General features: G+C 23.2%; 4 protein-coding genes across 4 annotated transcripts; 2 read left to right on the forward strand and 2 right to left on the reverse strand. All coding sequences in view use genetic code 6, as the record gives it.

Annotated features, from left to right (window-relative positions):
- Positions 1-22: 22 nt before the first annotated feature.
- On the forward strand, positions 23-694 carry TTHERM_00532320 (transmembrane protein, putative; the record flags this gene model as incomplete). The annotated part of the gene is made up of 1 exon (XM_001024355.2): positions 23-694. The coding sequence occupies one exon, from the start codon at positions 23-25 to the stop codon at positions 692-694; it is 672 nt and encodes a 223-aa protein (XP_001024355.2).
- An 854-nt stretch (positions 695-1,548) lies between these two features.
- On the reverse strand, positions 1,549-6,079 carry TTHERM_00532330 (ATPase, histidine kinase-, DNA gyrase B). Its single transcript, XM_001024356.2, has one exon. The coding sequence runs from the start codon at positions 5,941-5,943 to the stop codon at positions 1,639-1,641; it is 4,305 nt and encodes a 1,434-aa protein (XP_001024356.2). The 5' UTR covers positions 5,944-6,079; the 3' UTR covers positions 1,549-1,638.
- Positions 6,080-7,680: 1,601 nt separating this feature from the next.
- On the forward strand, positions 7,681-11,447 carry TTHERM_00532340 (ATPase, histidine kinase-, DNA gyrase B; the record flags this gene model as incomplete). Its single annotated transcript, XM_001024357.2, has 2 exons — positions 7,681-9,332; positions 9,392-11,447. The coding sequence occupies 2 exons, from the start codon at positions 7,681-7,683 to the stop codon at positions 11,445-11,447; spliced, it is 3,708 nt and encodes a 1,235-aa protein (XP_001024357.2).
- Positions 11,448-12,116: 669 nt separating this feature from the next.
- On the reverse strand, positions 12,117-13,391 carry TTHERM_000532349 (cyclic nucleotide-binding domain protein). Its single transcript, XM_012800090.1, has one exon. It carries the CDS (start codon positions 13,305-13,307, stop codon positions 12,180-12,182), a length of 1,128 nt encoding a protein of 375 aa, XP_012655544.1. The 5' UTR covers positions 13,308-13,391; the 3' UTR covers positions 12,117-12,179.
- Between the last annotated feature and the right edge of the window lie 103 nt (positions 13,392-13,494).

The raw sequence follows: 13,494 nt of genomic DNA on the forward strand, positions 1-13,494 counted from the left end.
AAATAATATTCAAATTAAAAAAATGTATTAAATTAAATTATATATAATTAACTAACTAACTATCAAGTGTATAAATAAATTATTTAATAATTTGTTAACAAAAATTTATAAGTAATCAATATCATCTAGAATACTTAAAAAAAAAAAATATCTTTTATTTGTTTAGTAATCATCAAAATATATTAGTGTTGTTAATTCCTAAGATAATCAAATATTTATATAAAAGTTAATAGCTATGTCGATAAATCCATCGTTTTAAAATTATTTGTTAAAATACTAAGTCAATGATGAAGATGATTTATTTAAGATTGTTTATAATAAAAAATTTGAGAATAAGCTATTTCCTAATACAGAGAAGTTATAATTGTTAGATGATAGAAATGAAGATTAGATTGAAGAAGACTACTTGAAATATAAGTAAGATACTTATTTTTATTTCATATCATCTGCCGCTTTAACTATCCCCACTGCAATCGGAGTTCTTATAAATCTCTATCTAAATAAAAATATATAAAGCGAAACCCTAAAGATTTAGCGCTAGTTAAAAGTTATTGGAGGTTTTGGTATACCTTCTTTTATATTATTTAATATTGGGGCATATCGCAGATTCTTTAAATAATATGAACCTGAAGTTCTTCTAAGAAAAAAATATTCAGCTTATCTTTAGAAGAGAGAAGTAAGAAAGAATTATTGAACAATTTTAATAAGTAAAGTAGGTATATATGTATGATTTCTGTTTATTTCTTTCATAGTATTTAGTTTTTTAGATAAACAATTAAATAAAATGCTATAAGCAAGTAATAGATTAAATTTAATAAATAAAAAAATATAATCATTAAATATTGTTTTCATTTATAATTTCAACAAAATAAATTTAAGATGAAATAATTAATATCTTGATTTTCATATTATAAATTTATGTATTTTTAAATTAAAAAATATTATTCATCTAATAGTAGAAATATAAATTGTAAGGCTATATAATCTATAAATAAATAGATTTATCATGTAAAAAAGTAGCTTTAAGATGAAATAAAATATATTATTCATTAATTATTATAAATTTTAAATTTGCTATTAGTCTAAAAGAAAGGAAAAAAATTTTAGATGAAATTATTTTTACAAATATACTTGATTAAAATTTAAAAAACATAAAATTTAATATAAGTTCATCTTATGCATTTGAAGCTAAAAATAAGCAAATAGAATAAAAATTAATTTATGAGTAAACACAATTTGTAAATCAATTTAAAAGCTAAAAAAATTTAAAGTGAATTTTGATAATAATTTAATCATTTTTAAGTTTATTTTTATAATGATTTAATTAACAATAATTATATTTATATATTTTTTACTATTTAATTATTATAAATTTTAAGGTTTATATTTTGGTTAATCTAATTTAAACATTTATTTACTTTTTTTATTAGGCTTTTGTTGCATTTATTAATTGAGAATAAAATTAACTATATTTTAATTAATTAATTATTTTTTTTATTTATTTTATTAAAATTAATTAATTTGCTAAAATGAATAAATAATTTAATGAATTTAATAGCTATTAATTCACTTCTTTAATACCATTCAATTTTTTTAATTTACTAATTTAATAATTTAATAATTTACTATTTTTCTTTTTCAATTAATCTTACTCATGTAAGAATTAAGTTTTTCTGTTATTATCTTAAAATTAACAGGCTTTGTTAAAAAATCGTCAGCGCCACCTAACATTGCTTTTTAATACTCCTTTTACTTTTCATCAAATCCAGACACTATTATAATCTTCGAAGGAACTAGGTTATTTTGCTATTCATACATCCTAATGAGCTTTGTTGACTCATATCCATTCATAATAGGCATGTTGTAATCCATTAACACAAAGTCAAACTTTTATTTTTAAAACTTTTCAAAGGCATCTTTGCCATTATATGCTTCTGTGATTGTTATTTGCTTAAAATTTTTTAGGACTATCTTAAATGCCATAATATTAAATGGTTGATCATCTACGATTAGCATACTAAATTAGTTTTAAACATCAGCAGATTTAGGTGTATCTTCAGTGTTTATTGCTTTAACAAGGCTATCTTTTTCATAGAGCTATTTTATATTTGGGTGTGCATTAGAACAAGGGAGTGAATTAACAAGTAGTTAGGAATCTTCTATTTAATCTTCTTCTTTTAAAGTATAATTTTTTTTAATGCTTTTAGCTAGATCGTGGAATACAGATTTGCTATTAATATCTGGGGATTCATCAGACTCATCTGATAATGAGTGATGAGTGTTATTGATATCTCTCAGATCTTTGTAGACCTTAAATGTAAATTTAGATCCTTTTGAAACTTCTGATTCTACATCAATATGATCTGATGGTCCTAGAAAAGTAACTAGCCTTTTACATATTGTCAATCCTAAACCTATTCCATTCTTATTCAGACCTTTTTAATCGAAAGTATTAAAAACCTTGAAGAGTTGAGACTTAATATGAGGATTCATACCAACTCCCGTGTCTTTAACCGAAAATTCAACTATTTTGATATTGGAATTTTCTTCTAGATCTTTTATTTCACAGCTTATTTCAATGTAACCCTCTGTAGTAAATTTCAAGGCATTGCTTATCAAATTAATTAAAATTTGCTTAATCCTATTTTTATCTTAATGCATATGAATATTTTTAGTCTATTCATTCATATTGACTTAACTTTGCATCTCATTATTAGTTACTAAAGAGTTGTTATGATTTCTATTTGTTTGAATCAATTATTAATGAATTAGGATTGGCTGGCTTGGAGCGTTATAGACATTCAGATATTGATTAGCAGTATTTAATCCTAAATTGTTGTTGTTATAATTCGAGCTTGTATTTACAGAAGAATTGCTTGAACGATAAATATTTGAGATTAATTTAATATTTTTTTAATCTGCTTACATTTAGAAGAGATTGATAACTTCCTGAATAATTTCAGAAACATAAAAATATTATTAGACAAGACGAAGTTTTCCTTTTTTGATCTAAGAGTAGTCTAGTATATCTTAAATCAAACACATGAGAAGATTGGAATTCTCTAGAATCATATTAATTGTTTATTCATTATACTATTTTTCTAATTTCATTCCTTCAACCATCAAGGTTATACAGTTAAGAGGAGTTTTTAGATCATGTGTTACGTTGGCAAGCATTTATTAATTTTTCATCTATGCTTCCTTTAGTCTTTCATATTTTATCCTCTAATTAATATTATTTACAATCAGCATTATTGATTCTTCTTTATCCATCTCGCATTCAAATAATTTTATTTCGAGATATCGTCTGTCATCCCCTTCTTCATCTTCATCATCATCGACTTTGCTTTTATTTATTTGCTCTCCTTAATCTATTTAATTGTTATTTACATTACTTTTAACTTTTTACTCTCTTGTAATTTCTAAAATGTTCTCATCGATTTTTTTTGCTACAAGATTATGACCGTTGTTTGAAATTCTTCTGACACTCTTGTTTTACTTATTTTAATTTTCTTAGATGTTATTGGTTTGTGTTGTGAATTGAGTTATCCTTTAACTCATGGATGGACTTCTAATATTGTTATAAGTATCAGTGTTTTCTAAGTTAGAAGGATATTGAGTTTATATCTTTTGAGCAGCCTTTTTTTGAAAGGTAGATGGAATCAAAGTTGTATTTTAATAAGCTTAAGGTTTAACTTCATAATTGTCTTATTTATTGAAATATTAACCATTTTTGTCAGATTTCAAGTTAATAAAATTGTTATCAGGGTTTATTTTATCGCTTTCAAGTGGTTAATTAGCATATTCATGAATATCATTATCCTGTTCATGCTCAGTGTTAGTATGATTACTTTTGGTAATTTGTATTTCATTATTTTAATTTTAATTTATTTTGATCTAAGCATTTCTTAAAGCTTATTCGACAGAAGTACTTGTATTCTGTTAAACATTTTCATTTTATGAGAATATTTAATTATTATTTTCTATTTTATCATCATTAATTTGTAAAATATTATTAATTGACTAGAACCTTAACTGTTTTTAAGTTTCTGGTATGCTTCCAATTTTTTGATTTGAAGGATATTAATTATTACTTCTATTTTTTTATTCCTAAGATAGGTTTTTATCATCTTTTCTATATTCCCAAATCACTAAAGACTGTTTATATTAAGAGTCATCTATGATATTTCTTTGAGAAAAAGATAAGCTCTTTTCTTTGTGCTGCAAGTATTTTTAGTGGTAATAATTAATCTTATCTAATAGTGTAATCACGTTATCACCACAAGCTAAACCTGGTGAATTTTAAAAAGAACTACCTTTATTTTTATTAAAACTCTCTATCCTATTTCTAGAAGTAGGAATGTTAATTGCTCTGCTGCTACCTTCTCTATTTGTTAATGTGCTGCCTTAGTTTTATTTTGCTGAAATTTTATTGGTATTGATAACTATTTCATTAAACTATTACAAGCTTGAATTTTGATTTGAAATCTTAAAGAAATTTAGTTCTTTTTTATTTGAAGACTGGTCTTTATTTATATTCAATTACAATTTAATTTTTTCTTATTAATTTTCGTTTTATTAAATACAATCGGCTGACTAAAATTTATCACTTTTATTGATACCATTTTTAGGTTCTAAGCTTTAATTATTTAATTTATTTACGCTTACTAAAATATTTTGAGAATTGTGTTCTGTTTAAGAGGAAATATTAAAGCTATGCTGAATGCTTGAAGGAAAATTAGTATAATTATCAAATCCACTTCTTTTATTACTTTTGAGTGGTTTAGGTAAATTATGTACTTAATCTCCTTTTTCTTCTTAAATAATGTTTGTTGATTCAGCTACACTGTTTAAATCCTGTGGCCCCTGTTCATTTAATTACTTGTAATCTGTGCTTTGAGGTAATTTATGTATTTTTAGCATAGGTTTTATTTAATTCTAATTAGTTTTTGCTATAAAATTGTTCAGTAGATTATTTTATTAGTTTGATATTTATATTTCAGCTTTTATATCTTTTATGGAATGTGGAATAACTTCTTTTTAAATATCATTTTCTGTTGTTTGTTGCTTTATTTAGACAGAGTCTTTAATACTAAATCTATTTACTTCATTATCATTAGCATTTTTTAATTTGCTTGCATGAATAAGAGGAAGAATGCTAAGAGCTTCAGAGGCTTAAATATTGAATTGATTAAGAAAGCAATTATTTACATACTTCACCTCTAAGTCACCTACAGAAAGAATGTTCTGAGGTTTTTTAGGAGTAATTATCATTATCCCTTACTAAATATCATTATCAAGAATTTTTTGAAGCTCAATATATCGTAATTATTCTTTGCGCTTGCTTTGATAACATTAAATATTATTTTACTTTAAAACCCATAGAAATATAACAATTAGCATAAATGAGATAGCAAAAAAAGTTACTCCTATAATGTCCTATTTAAGAGTAGCTTCATTCCAAAATCTAAACCCAATAATTATTCTTGTATAACCAAATGTTAGAGTGATTAATCTAGCAAAATTTTAATTGTTAACAACAAAATAGCAAAAGTAAATTTAAATTTCTACAATTGTCACTGATTTTTGTAAAATTTATGATGATAATTGATCAATATAATTATAATATGAGCCAATCCATAAGAAAATCAGAGATAGAAAATATAACTCCCTAAATTTAGAAGCCTTTCTATTGAGCTAAGTGTAACACAAAAGATTAACAATAATTGATAATAGAGTACAGACTATGATTCTAATATTTTAGCTAGTTTCATCATACTCAGTAGATATAAGAATAATTAATTAGAATAAAAAAAGAAACAAAATGGCTAAAATATTAAGATTTTTGAGAGAATCAGCATGTATATAATCTCTCGCTTATTCCTCTTGTAATCCTTTAAATAATACATTCTAATAAAGTCTTTTCCATTTTGATTGATTCATCTACTAAGCTTGCTTTTGTGCTTTACAAAAACTTCTTATCTATAATATTAAATGTTTATACTTTTGTCCTTATAATATTTCTATAGCTTAAATATATAAAATTTCTTAATTACTATTTTTTTTAGCAAGTTAATTCCATGTACTATGGTTTATGATATTAAATAACAAAGATATATTTATAAATATATTCAGTCAATTATAATGTACGCATAAATTATTTGAATTATTTACTCCTTTAATTTAATATTATCTTCATCATCGTCTTGTTAAATGATAAAAAATTTACAAATTTCTTATTTTTTGAATATTTTATTTAGTTTAAATGCAAAAAATCTGTTTCTATTAGCATGAAATGTGTGTGCGTTGATTGAATTTTAGCATTTCTATTACAATATAATTGAGATTTCTTGTAATTCAAGCAAATAAAGTTTTACTGAGTTGCATATTATCACAAAATTTTTTAATAATCATTTGAATTTCAGCTTTATCTCCCTTACATATAATTTATTTATTTTATGCTCACAAAAAAAAAGCTTTCATTACAAGAATTTACATAAAATCACCTTCTTAGAAATGATCTATTCAATTAATTAGAAAAAATAATTGGTTGAAATAAGCCTGATTATAAACTTGAAAATTAAAAAACCATATTTTTAATTTAAATAGAAAATAAATTAAAACTGTGATTTAGTTTAAAAAATATTTTTTAGATTTTTTTAAAAATATATTTAATAAAATGAGAAAATTTTTTATAGAACTAAATATTTATGTAGATTTATTCTAAAGTTTAAATCACTAGTTTTGAATGATGTTATTTTGCTAAAATTAAAGCTGTAATTAAAGCTGTCTTAAAAGAAATACTTTCTTAATTATACATTTGTCAGTACTAGTTGAAGTATTTCACTTATTTTTTGTTACACAAAATATATTTTTAACAAACTCAAACATCATCATAGCAAAATTATATAATATTTTTAATACTTTTTTCTAAAAAATCACTTATATTTTGGGAAAGGAATTTCATCAAAAATAATGTAAGTTATGTTGATCACAATCTAATGATTGATGTAATTTTTGCGAACCAAAAAAATTATCAATGTAATTAACTTTTTAATATATAAAAAGTCATAGTTAATTAAAATGAAATGTTTATGAAATGTACAAATAACTTAAACAAAATATTACTTTGATAAAAAATATGGCTTCTTTCTGATTATATTGATATTATTTAAGAAAACTTTACTTTATTTAGTGAACAACAGTTTAAGTTTAAGCGATAGGATTGATAAAGGGGAAAGAAAGTAAAAAAAGAGCAAATAAATAAAAGTCTTTAATAATAAAGTAGTAGCAGTATTTATTATGCAAAATAAATACTTATAAATAACAAGAATAATTAATTTATCTAGCAGTATTATTCATAAAATAAACATTTATTAAAACAATTTTGATAGCAAATTTTCATTATATTTTTGAAATATTTGAAGATTATTGCAAGTAGGAAATATACGCTTTAGCAAGAAGATTTACAATTTAAAATAAATACATTTGACTAGCAAACGATCCAAAGATTTAGATCACTAAGTAGATACAGAATTTGATAATTGAATTTTACTAGTTTGGAACCCTATTTAAGAAAACATATCAAATTGATCATCTGAAGGTAGAATAATCAGTTAAGTAACCAACGATAGTTAATAAATCTACTAAAAGCTGTTAATCATAAGAGTAGCAGTCTTTATGAGTAAAGTAGCGAGGTTCTTTAGAAAGAAAATCTTGCTCAAATACGATAATAACTCAATCGAGGAACTTTTTTTCAGTTCTTTTGTTGAACAGATTAATGATTTTTAAGTTCATTTAGGTAGTTTAATAATCTTTGTGTATAGCATCCTAAACATAGTGATAAATATAGTTAGCTCAAACAAGCAAAATAGAATTACTGAAATTATATTATTTAGCATTCTTATTACCATCTCTTTAATTGTATTAGTTGTTGGTAGAATTGTTGTCAGCTCAAGGTTTATTCTTTTATATATTTAATAAATATATTTTATAGCACTCCATACTATTTTAATTATATCTGCTAGCGAAAGATCAGATAAGCTATACCTTATTATAGTATGCTATAGTTTGCATATTGTAATCATGCCTTAAAGTTAGCATATTTATGTAATAATCAGTAATGTAATTTTTATTACTCTCATTTTGATTTCCTATAATTAATTCGACTGGTAGGAGCTTTGGTAGCTTTGGATTTTGCTTTCTATAATAGGCTTAGAATTGAGATTCTTCGTTGATGAAAAATAAAAAAGGTTGCTTTTTCATGATGAGAAGTAAATAATATAAAAAGATAATAATATTGATGAGCTACCAATCTAGATAGATTAAGGTTCTCCTACTTCATCAACTAGAGCTAATAACAACAATTAAAATAATATAAAAAATAATGATATCAATTCGTAAATTGCAGGCAAATAACAAAGATATTTTTAGTCCAACCGTCCTACAATAGGACATTAATAAACCTAATAAAATAGCGGAAATAATATTTTTGGTAATCAAGGATCTAACAATCAAGAAAATGTAGAAACATAAAGACAAATTCCATAAACTCAATAAAGCCCTTAAAGCTAGTAGCACAAGACCTTGTAAAAACAGAACAGTAAAAATGGTTTGAGCAGTCAGAGTGTTTACAATTAATAATTCAGTACAAGCAAATAAAATTCTTTGCAAAATAACAATTTAGTAAGTGGGCATAATCATTTTAATAATTAAAATGGAAAATAAAAAATAGATTCTCCTCTATTAAATACAGATTAACATAATTCAGTTAGCAATTTAAAAAGAAAAATGACTATATTTCATATAAGAAAAGGAATGGATGAGCTAAAAAAATTTATGTAATCCTCTTCGCTGCATATAAATGAGATTGGATAAGCAATCTAAAATGGCGAGATAAATAATGGAATAAGTAATTCTTTACATAGATCAGACCTCCCACATGCTATACAATTAAGCCCACTTATTTCTAACCCATTTGAGAGCATATATAACATTCAAAGCGCCACAAAGAGAACAAAACAAAATAATATTTATAATTTTTTACCCTGTTCATTTATATACTGCAAATTGGATCCACAAAATATGGAACAAATTTAGCTAATCTATGCTAACAACAAAGCAAAAAGCGACTATCAAATAGTTGATAATACTAAATTAGATGATTTCTTGAAAAAATCTAAAGTTTCATCTTCACTCCTTAAATTTCAAGATGCTTCAATAAATTCTTTGAAAAAAATAATTTTATTAAATTACTAATAAATTTTAGACGAAAGCAAATTCATGAGATCATAGATCATCTCTCACACTCATTTGCTGACCTCTGATTATAAGTAAAATTTAAATTAATTTAATTATCTGTCAAATAATTGTCATAATTTTTTATAATAAGACGAAATTAGCAAGAATATGGCCAAAACTTTTTTAATAGCACCAAAAAGAATAATACAGTTATACAAAAAAGATTAAGCTTACTACCAAATAAATTTGCTTTACATTCAGAATTAAAAGAAAAAGAAAATAAAGGGATATAAGTATTAATAGATTTTCATGGAAAGAAATATGTTATCAAAATAGTTATTCTCCCTAGCGATGAGCTATATATCTTCATTAATGATGACGGATTCGAGAAATTCATATTAGAAAAAAAAAGGAGAGCTACATGTGACTAGCTAATTAATATTATTGACATGATGATTAACAGATTTTAAACTATTTAGTAAATGCTGTGCAGCGAAATACCTGCTTCCAAAAAGGAAATCCTAATGGAGATATTTTTAGCAACAAATTATGCATAAAATATTTAGAACAGTATAAAAGAGCAGCTACAGCAAAATATTGAAGTTATCAATAGAAAAATTATTCTTTCTGTTACACTGAATAGAGTAAAAGAGATGATTGAGAGGAAATACAAAAACGTGCATGTTCTCATTGATGAAGAAATCCCTAATGAGTGCAAAAAAATATATAATGATCCTTATCATTTAGTTCGTACTTTAACAAATATTATTGAAAACTCATACAGTAATACTTAAACTGGTTTTGTTTAAATTCTTCTTCATCAATCTAGGATCTTCAAAGACCATTTAAGGTTCGACATTATAGACTCAGGCAAGGGCATAGATCCACAGATTCTATAATTAATAAATGAAAGTAATTTCTTTAATGATGAAGAAGAGGAAGATGCAATTAATAGACTTTTTTTGCTTTTTTCTTCTCTTTCAACAAACAGTGATAAAGTAGAAGAAAAAGAACAAGAAAAATCTATTTTTTAAGATTATATAATCAAAGGATTTGGGTTAAAATTCTCTCATCACATGATCAAGATAATAGGTCCTTATAATAGAATGTTTGCTGAATCAATACCAGGTATTGGTTCAAGGATTAGTTTTATTGTATACAAGGAAGGTCCACCATCTTAAGATACTGTTTTCAAGCCCTATCAGTTTAAAAATAATAATTTTGAATAAGAAATGGAATATTTCAATCCTCTAAATAAAAGTGCTTCAAATAATAAAAATTGCTCTCTAGAAGAATACATTTAACACATGAACATTGAATTAAATAAAATAGAGCCACCTTCTTTAAATAATAGTTTTGTTAATATTAATGTTCCTAATTAATTTAAAACATTTAAAACACCATTTTCATAAAATACTAGCAAATCAAACAATACAATTACCAGTAACAGAGAGATTAGGTCAACTTCTGCACATTAGATTAAGCAAAATAAAAACAAAGTTTCTTTTAGTAAAATTAGATCATAAAAGAATATAATTGAAAATTAAAGAAACTTTCTTATCTAAAAACAACTATCTCCTCTCATTTAAGGAATGTCTGTTGCTAATGTAGTTAATTACAAAATTTAGCAATAGAATTCTTTAAGACTTTCTTCATCGCCTCCTGGTTATAATTAGAATATACTAAATATCCCATAAAGCCAGGATATTTACATTGATAACTTTTCTAACTGTTTTAGAAATATTGATCCAGCCTCTTCATAAATGTATTCTGATTATCAAAATAATGGGTAATATTAAATATAAGTAATGAATCAATTAAATCCAAAACTAAATAAACGATCTTCTAAAGAAAACAATTAAAATGTTAGCCCAAGCATTTACCTGAACTTGAAAAAGAATAATTAATTCCCAAGCAGCATTAACAATAGCATTTTTTTTTAGGATTAGAACGTCAGCTCTGGGTAAAACGGTTTAAATGCAACTAATTTGCATAACATCCCTTAAAGTCATGCCTCTTTGTCAAATATAACTCATATAGGTTAAAATACAACTTTTTATACTCCTAAAGCTGATAAATTAGAGCATTTGATAAACTAAAATGCTTATAATTAGAATTATTCAAATCCTCCAAGTAGTCAATTTATCGGGAATGATTCTTATTAGCAATAAGAAGATGGTTATTTTATTAAAAAAATATAACATTGAACTAATTAATTAAATATATAAATAAATAAAATATTTAATGAAATAACTAGGAAATTCAATAATAACTATTAATAAATATTCAACTTCAATATAATAAAAAATTTTCTCATATTAAATTAATTTTTCAATTATTCTTTTTTCTCTTTTGTATAATAAATCAATTATTATGGCTTATTAAGCTTGCATTTTCTTGTTTATATTTAAGAGCTAATTTAAATATATTAATTTAAAACTCATTTCTTTACTTTACTATTAAAATAAAACTTTTTTCATTTATTATTTTTGATTGACTTTTGATTGACTTTAAATACTTTAAATATAAATTGAAATCAAAATATCCATAACTCCTTTAAACAAATATAATTTTAGAAAAAATTGTAAAAGTTTTTAAAATTAATTTGTATTTTTTATATTAATTTTAATTAATTTATCAATTTTTCTTTTAGCAAAGTATTTTTTTAAGTTTTAATTATCTTATATTTTTTAAACAAAAATTGCTATTTTTATGTCAATAAGAAATATTAAGAGTCATTTTTACAAATAATTTTTGTATATATTTTAAAAATTAGAATTCATATTAATGATTAGAAAGAAAATAAAATAAAAACATTTTATTTAAGAAATAATTAATTTTAAAAAGAATAATTGTGTCTAATTTAATATGTATTTTGTAGAGGAAGGGATTGAATATTTTTTAAAAGATATGAAAATAAAAAATAAAATATTATTAACTCATTATTAATCTTTTTTAACTTTATTTCTGATATCATTTTTATTTTTTAAATATTCTTTATATTCATCCATCTTTTGTTCATCAATTTAAGATTTTAAATCGAATTCAATAATAAGCATAACTGATAAAGTCAAAGTATAGCCAACAAAAAAGCTGATAATATATACAAGTGTAACTTAAGGGGAAAATACAGCTACATTAAGTATGGCATATTCTGGTGAAATTCCACATAGACCATATCCTATTCCTCCCAAGACACTAGCAATTATGATTCTTATCAAATTGTGCTTTCTCTATTTAGTTTTTTTGCCTTGATCTTTATTCTATACCTTTATTTCTTCATTTGAGTTTTATTTCTTTTCTTCTTTAGGGTCTTAATTTTTTATATCATCTTAATTCTACTTCATATCTTAAGCTTAATTTTAACTTTTTATTTAAATTCCTTTTTTTTGTTATTCGTCTTTGGAAATTATTTTCAAAACTATGTTAAAAACTAATACAAAAAAGACGAATTATATGCTATGTAATTTATATTTCTAAAATACTTGAGATAAAAGAAAAGCTGAACCTAATATAACTCCTAAAAAGAACCTTTTACCCAAAAAGAATAAAGATACTAAAGATGTAACAATAAGTGCAATAATATTGTATTGTTTGTAATCAAAGCTGAGAATAAATTAAATAGCTTCCATCTCATTATTGAGCTCAACTAAACTACTCACATATTTAGAAATTATACAAAAAATGATGATTCTTAAAAAATCATAAATATTTTGTATCTTAAAAAATGTATAATTCATTAATTCAAATCCATAGCTGATCCCAAGAATAAAACCGCCTACCCCAAACATACTTATTGGAGTTAATTAAATTAATTCTTAAGGTTCCTACATAACTTTCACATCTTAGAACTTGTTAAACTTAAAAAAAATGAAAAATATAGAGCTCACTAGAGTAAATGATATCATGTAAGAAATGTTTCCTTTTGTTATATTCATATATGCTACATCTTATTTTAAAATTTAAGCTAGTTTAAAGGTACATGCTATTATTACTGCTCCTGTTATTGCCAAAACTAAACTTTACTCTTTATAAATATTTTAAATATCAAAGCTTTCTATGTTCATTCTACTAATATTTGATAGTTTCAAAATTAAATTTTTCAAAAAATTAAAAAAAATATTTAATTTTTATGTTGATAAATAAATAGTTTGTAAATTAATATCAATAATTTTACTAATCAAATTAAAATAAAAACAAAATATTAATTATATTTTTCAAATAGCTTCTTAAAATAAATCTTTTTACTTTTTA

This window comes from Tetrahymena thermophila (assembly GCF_000189635.1).
Source record: "Tetrahymena thermophila SB210 genomic scaffold scf_8254385, whole genome shotgun sequence".
In the NCBI taxonomy this organism is placed as follows: Eukaryota; Ciliophora; class Oligohymenophorea; order Hymenostomatida; family Tetrahymenidae; genus Tetrahymena; species Tetrahymena thermophila.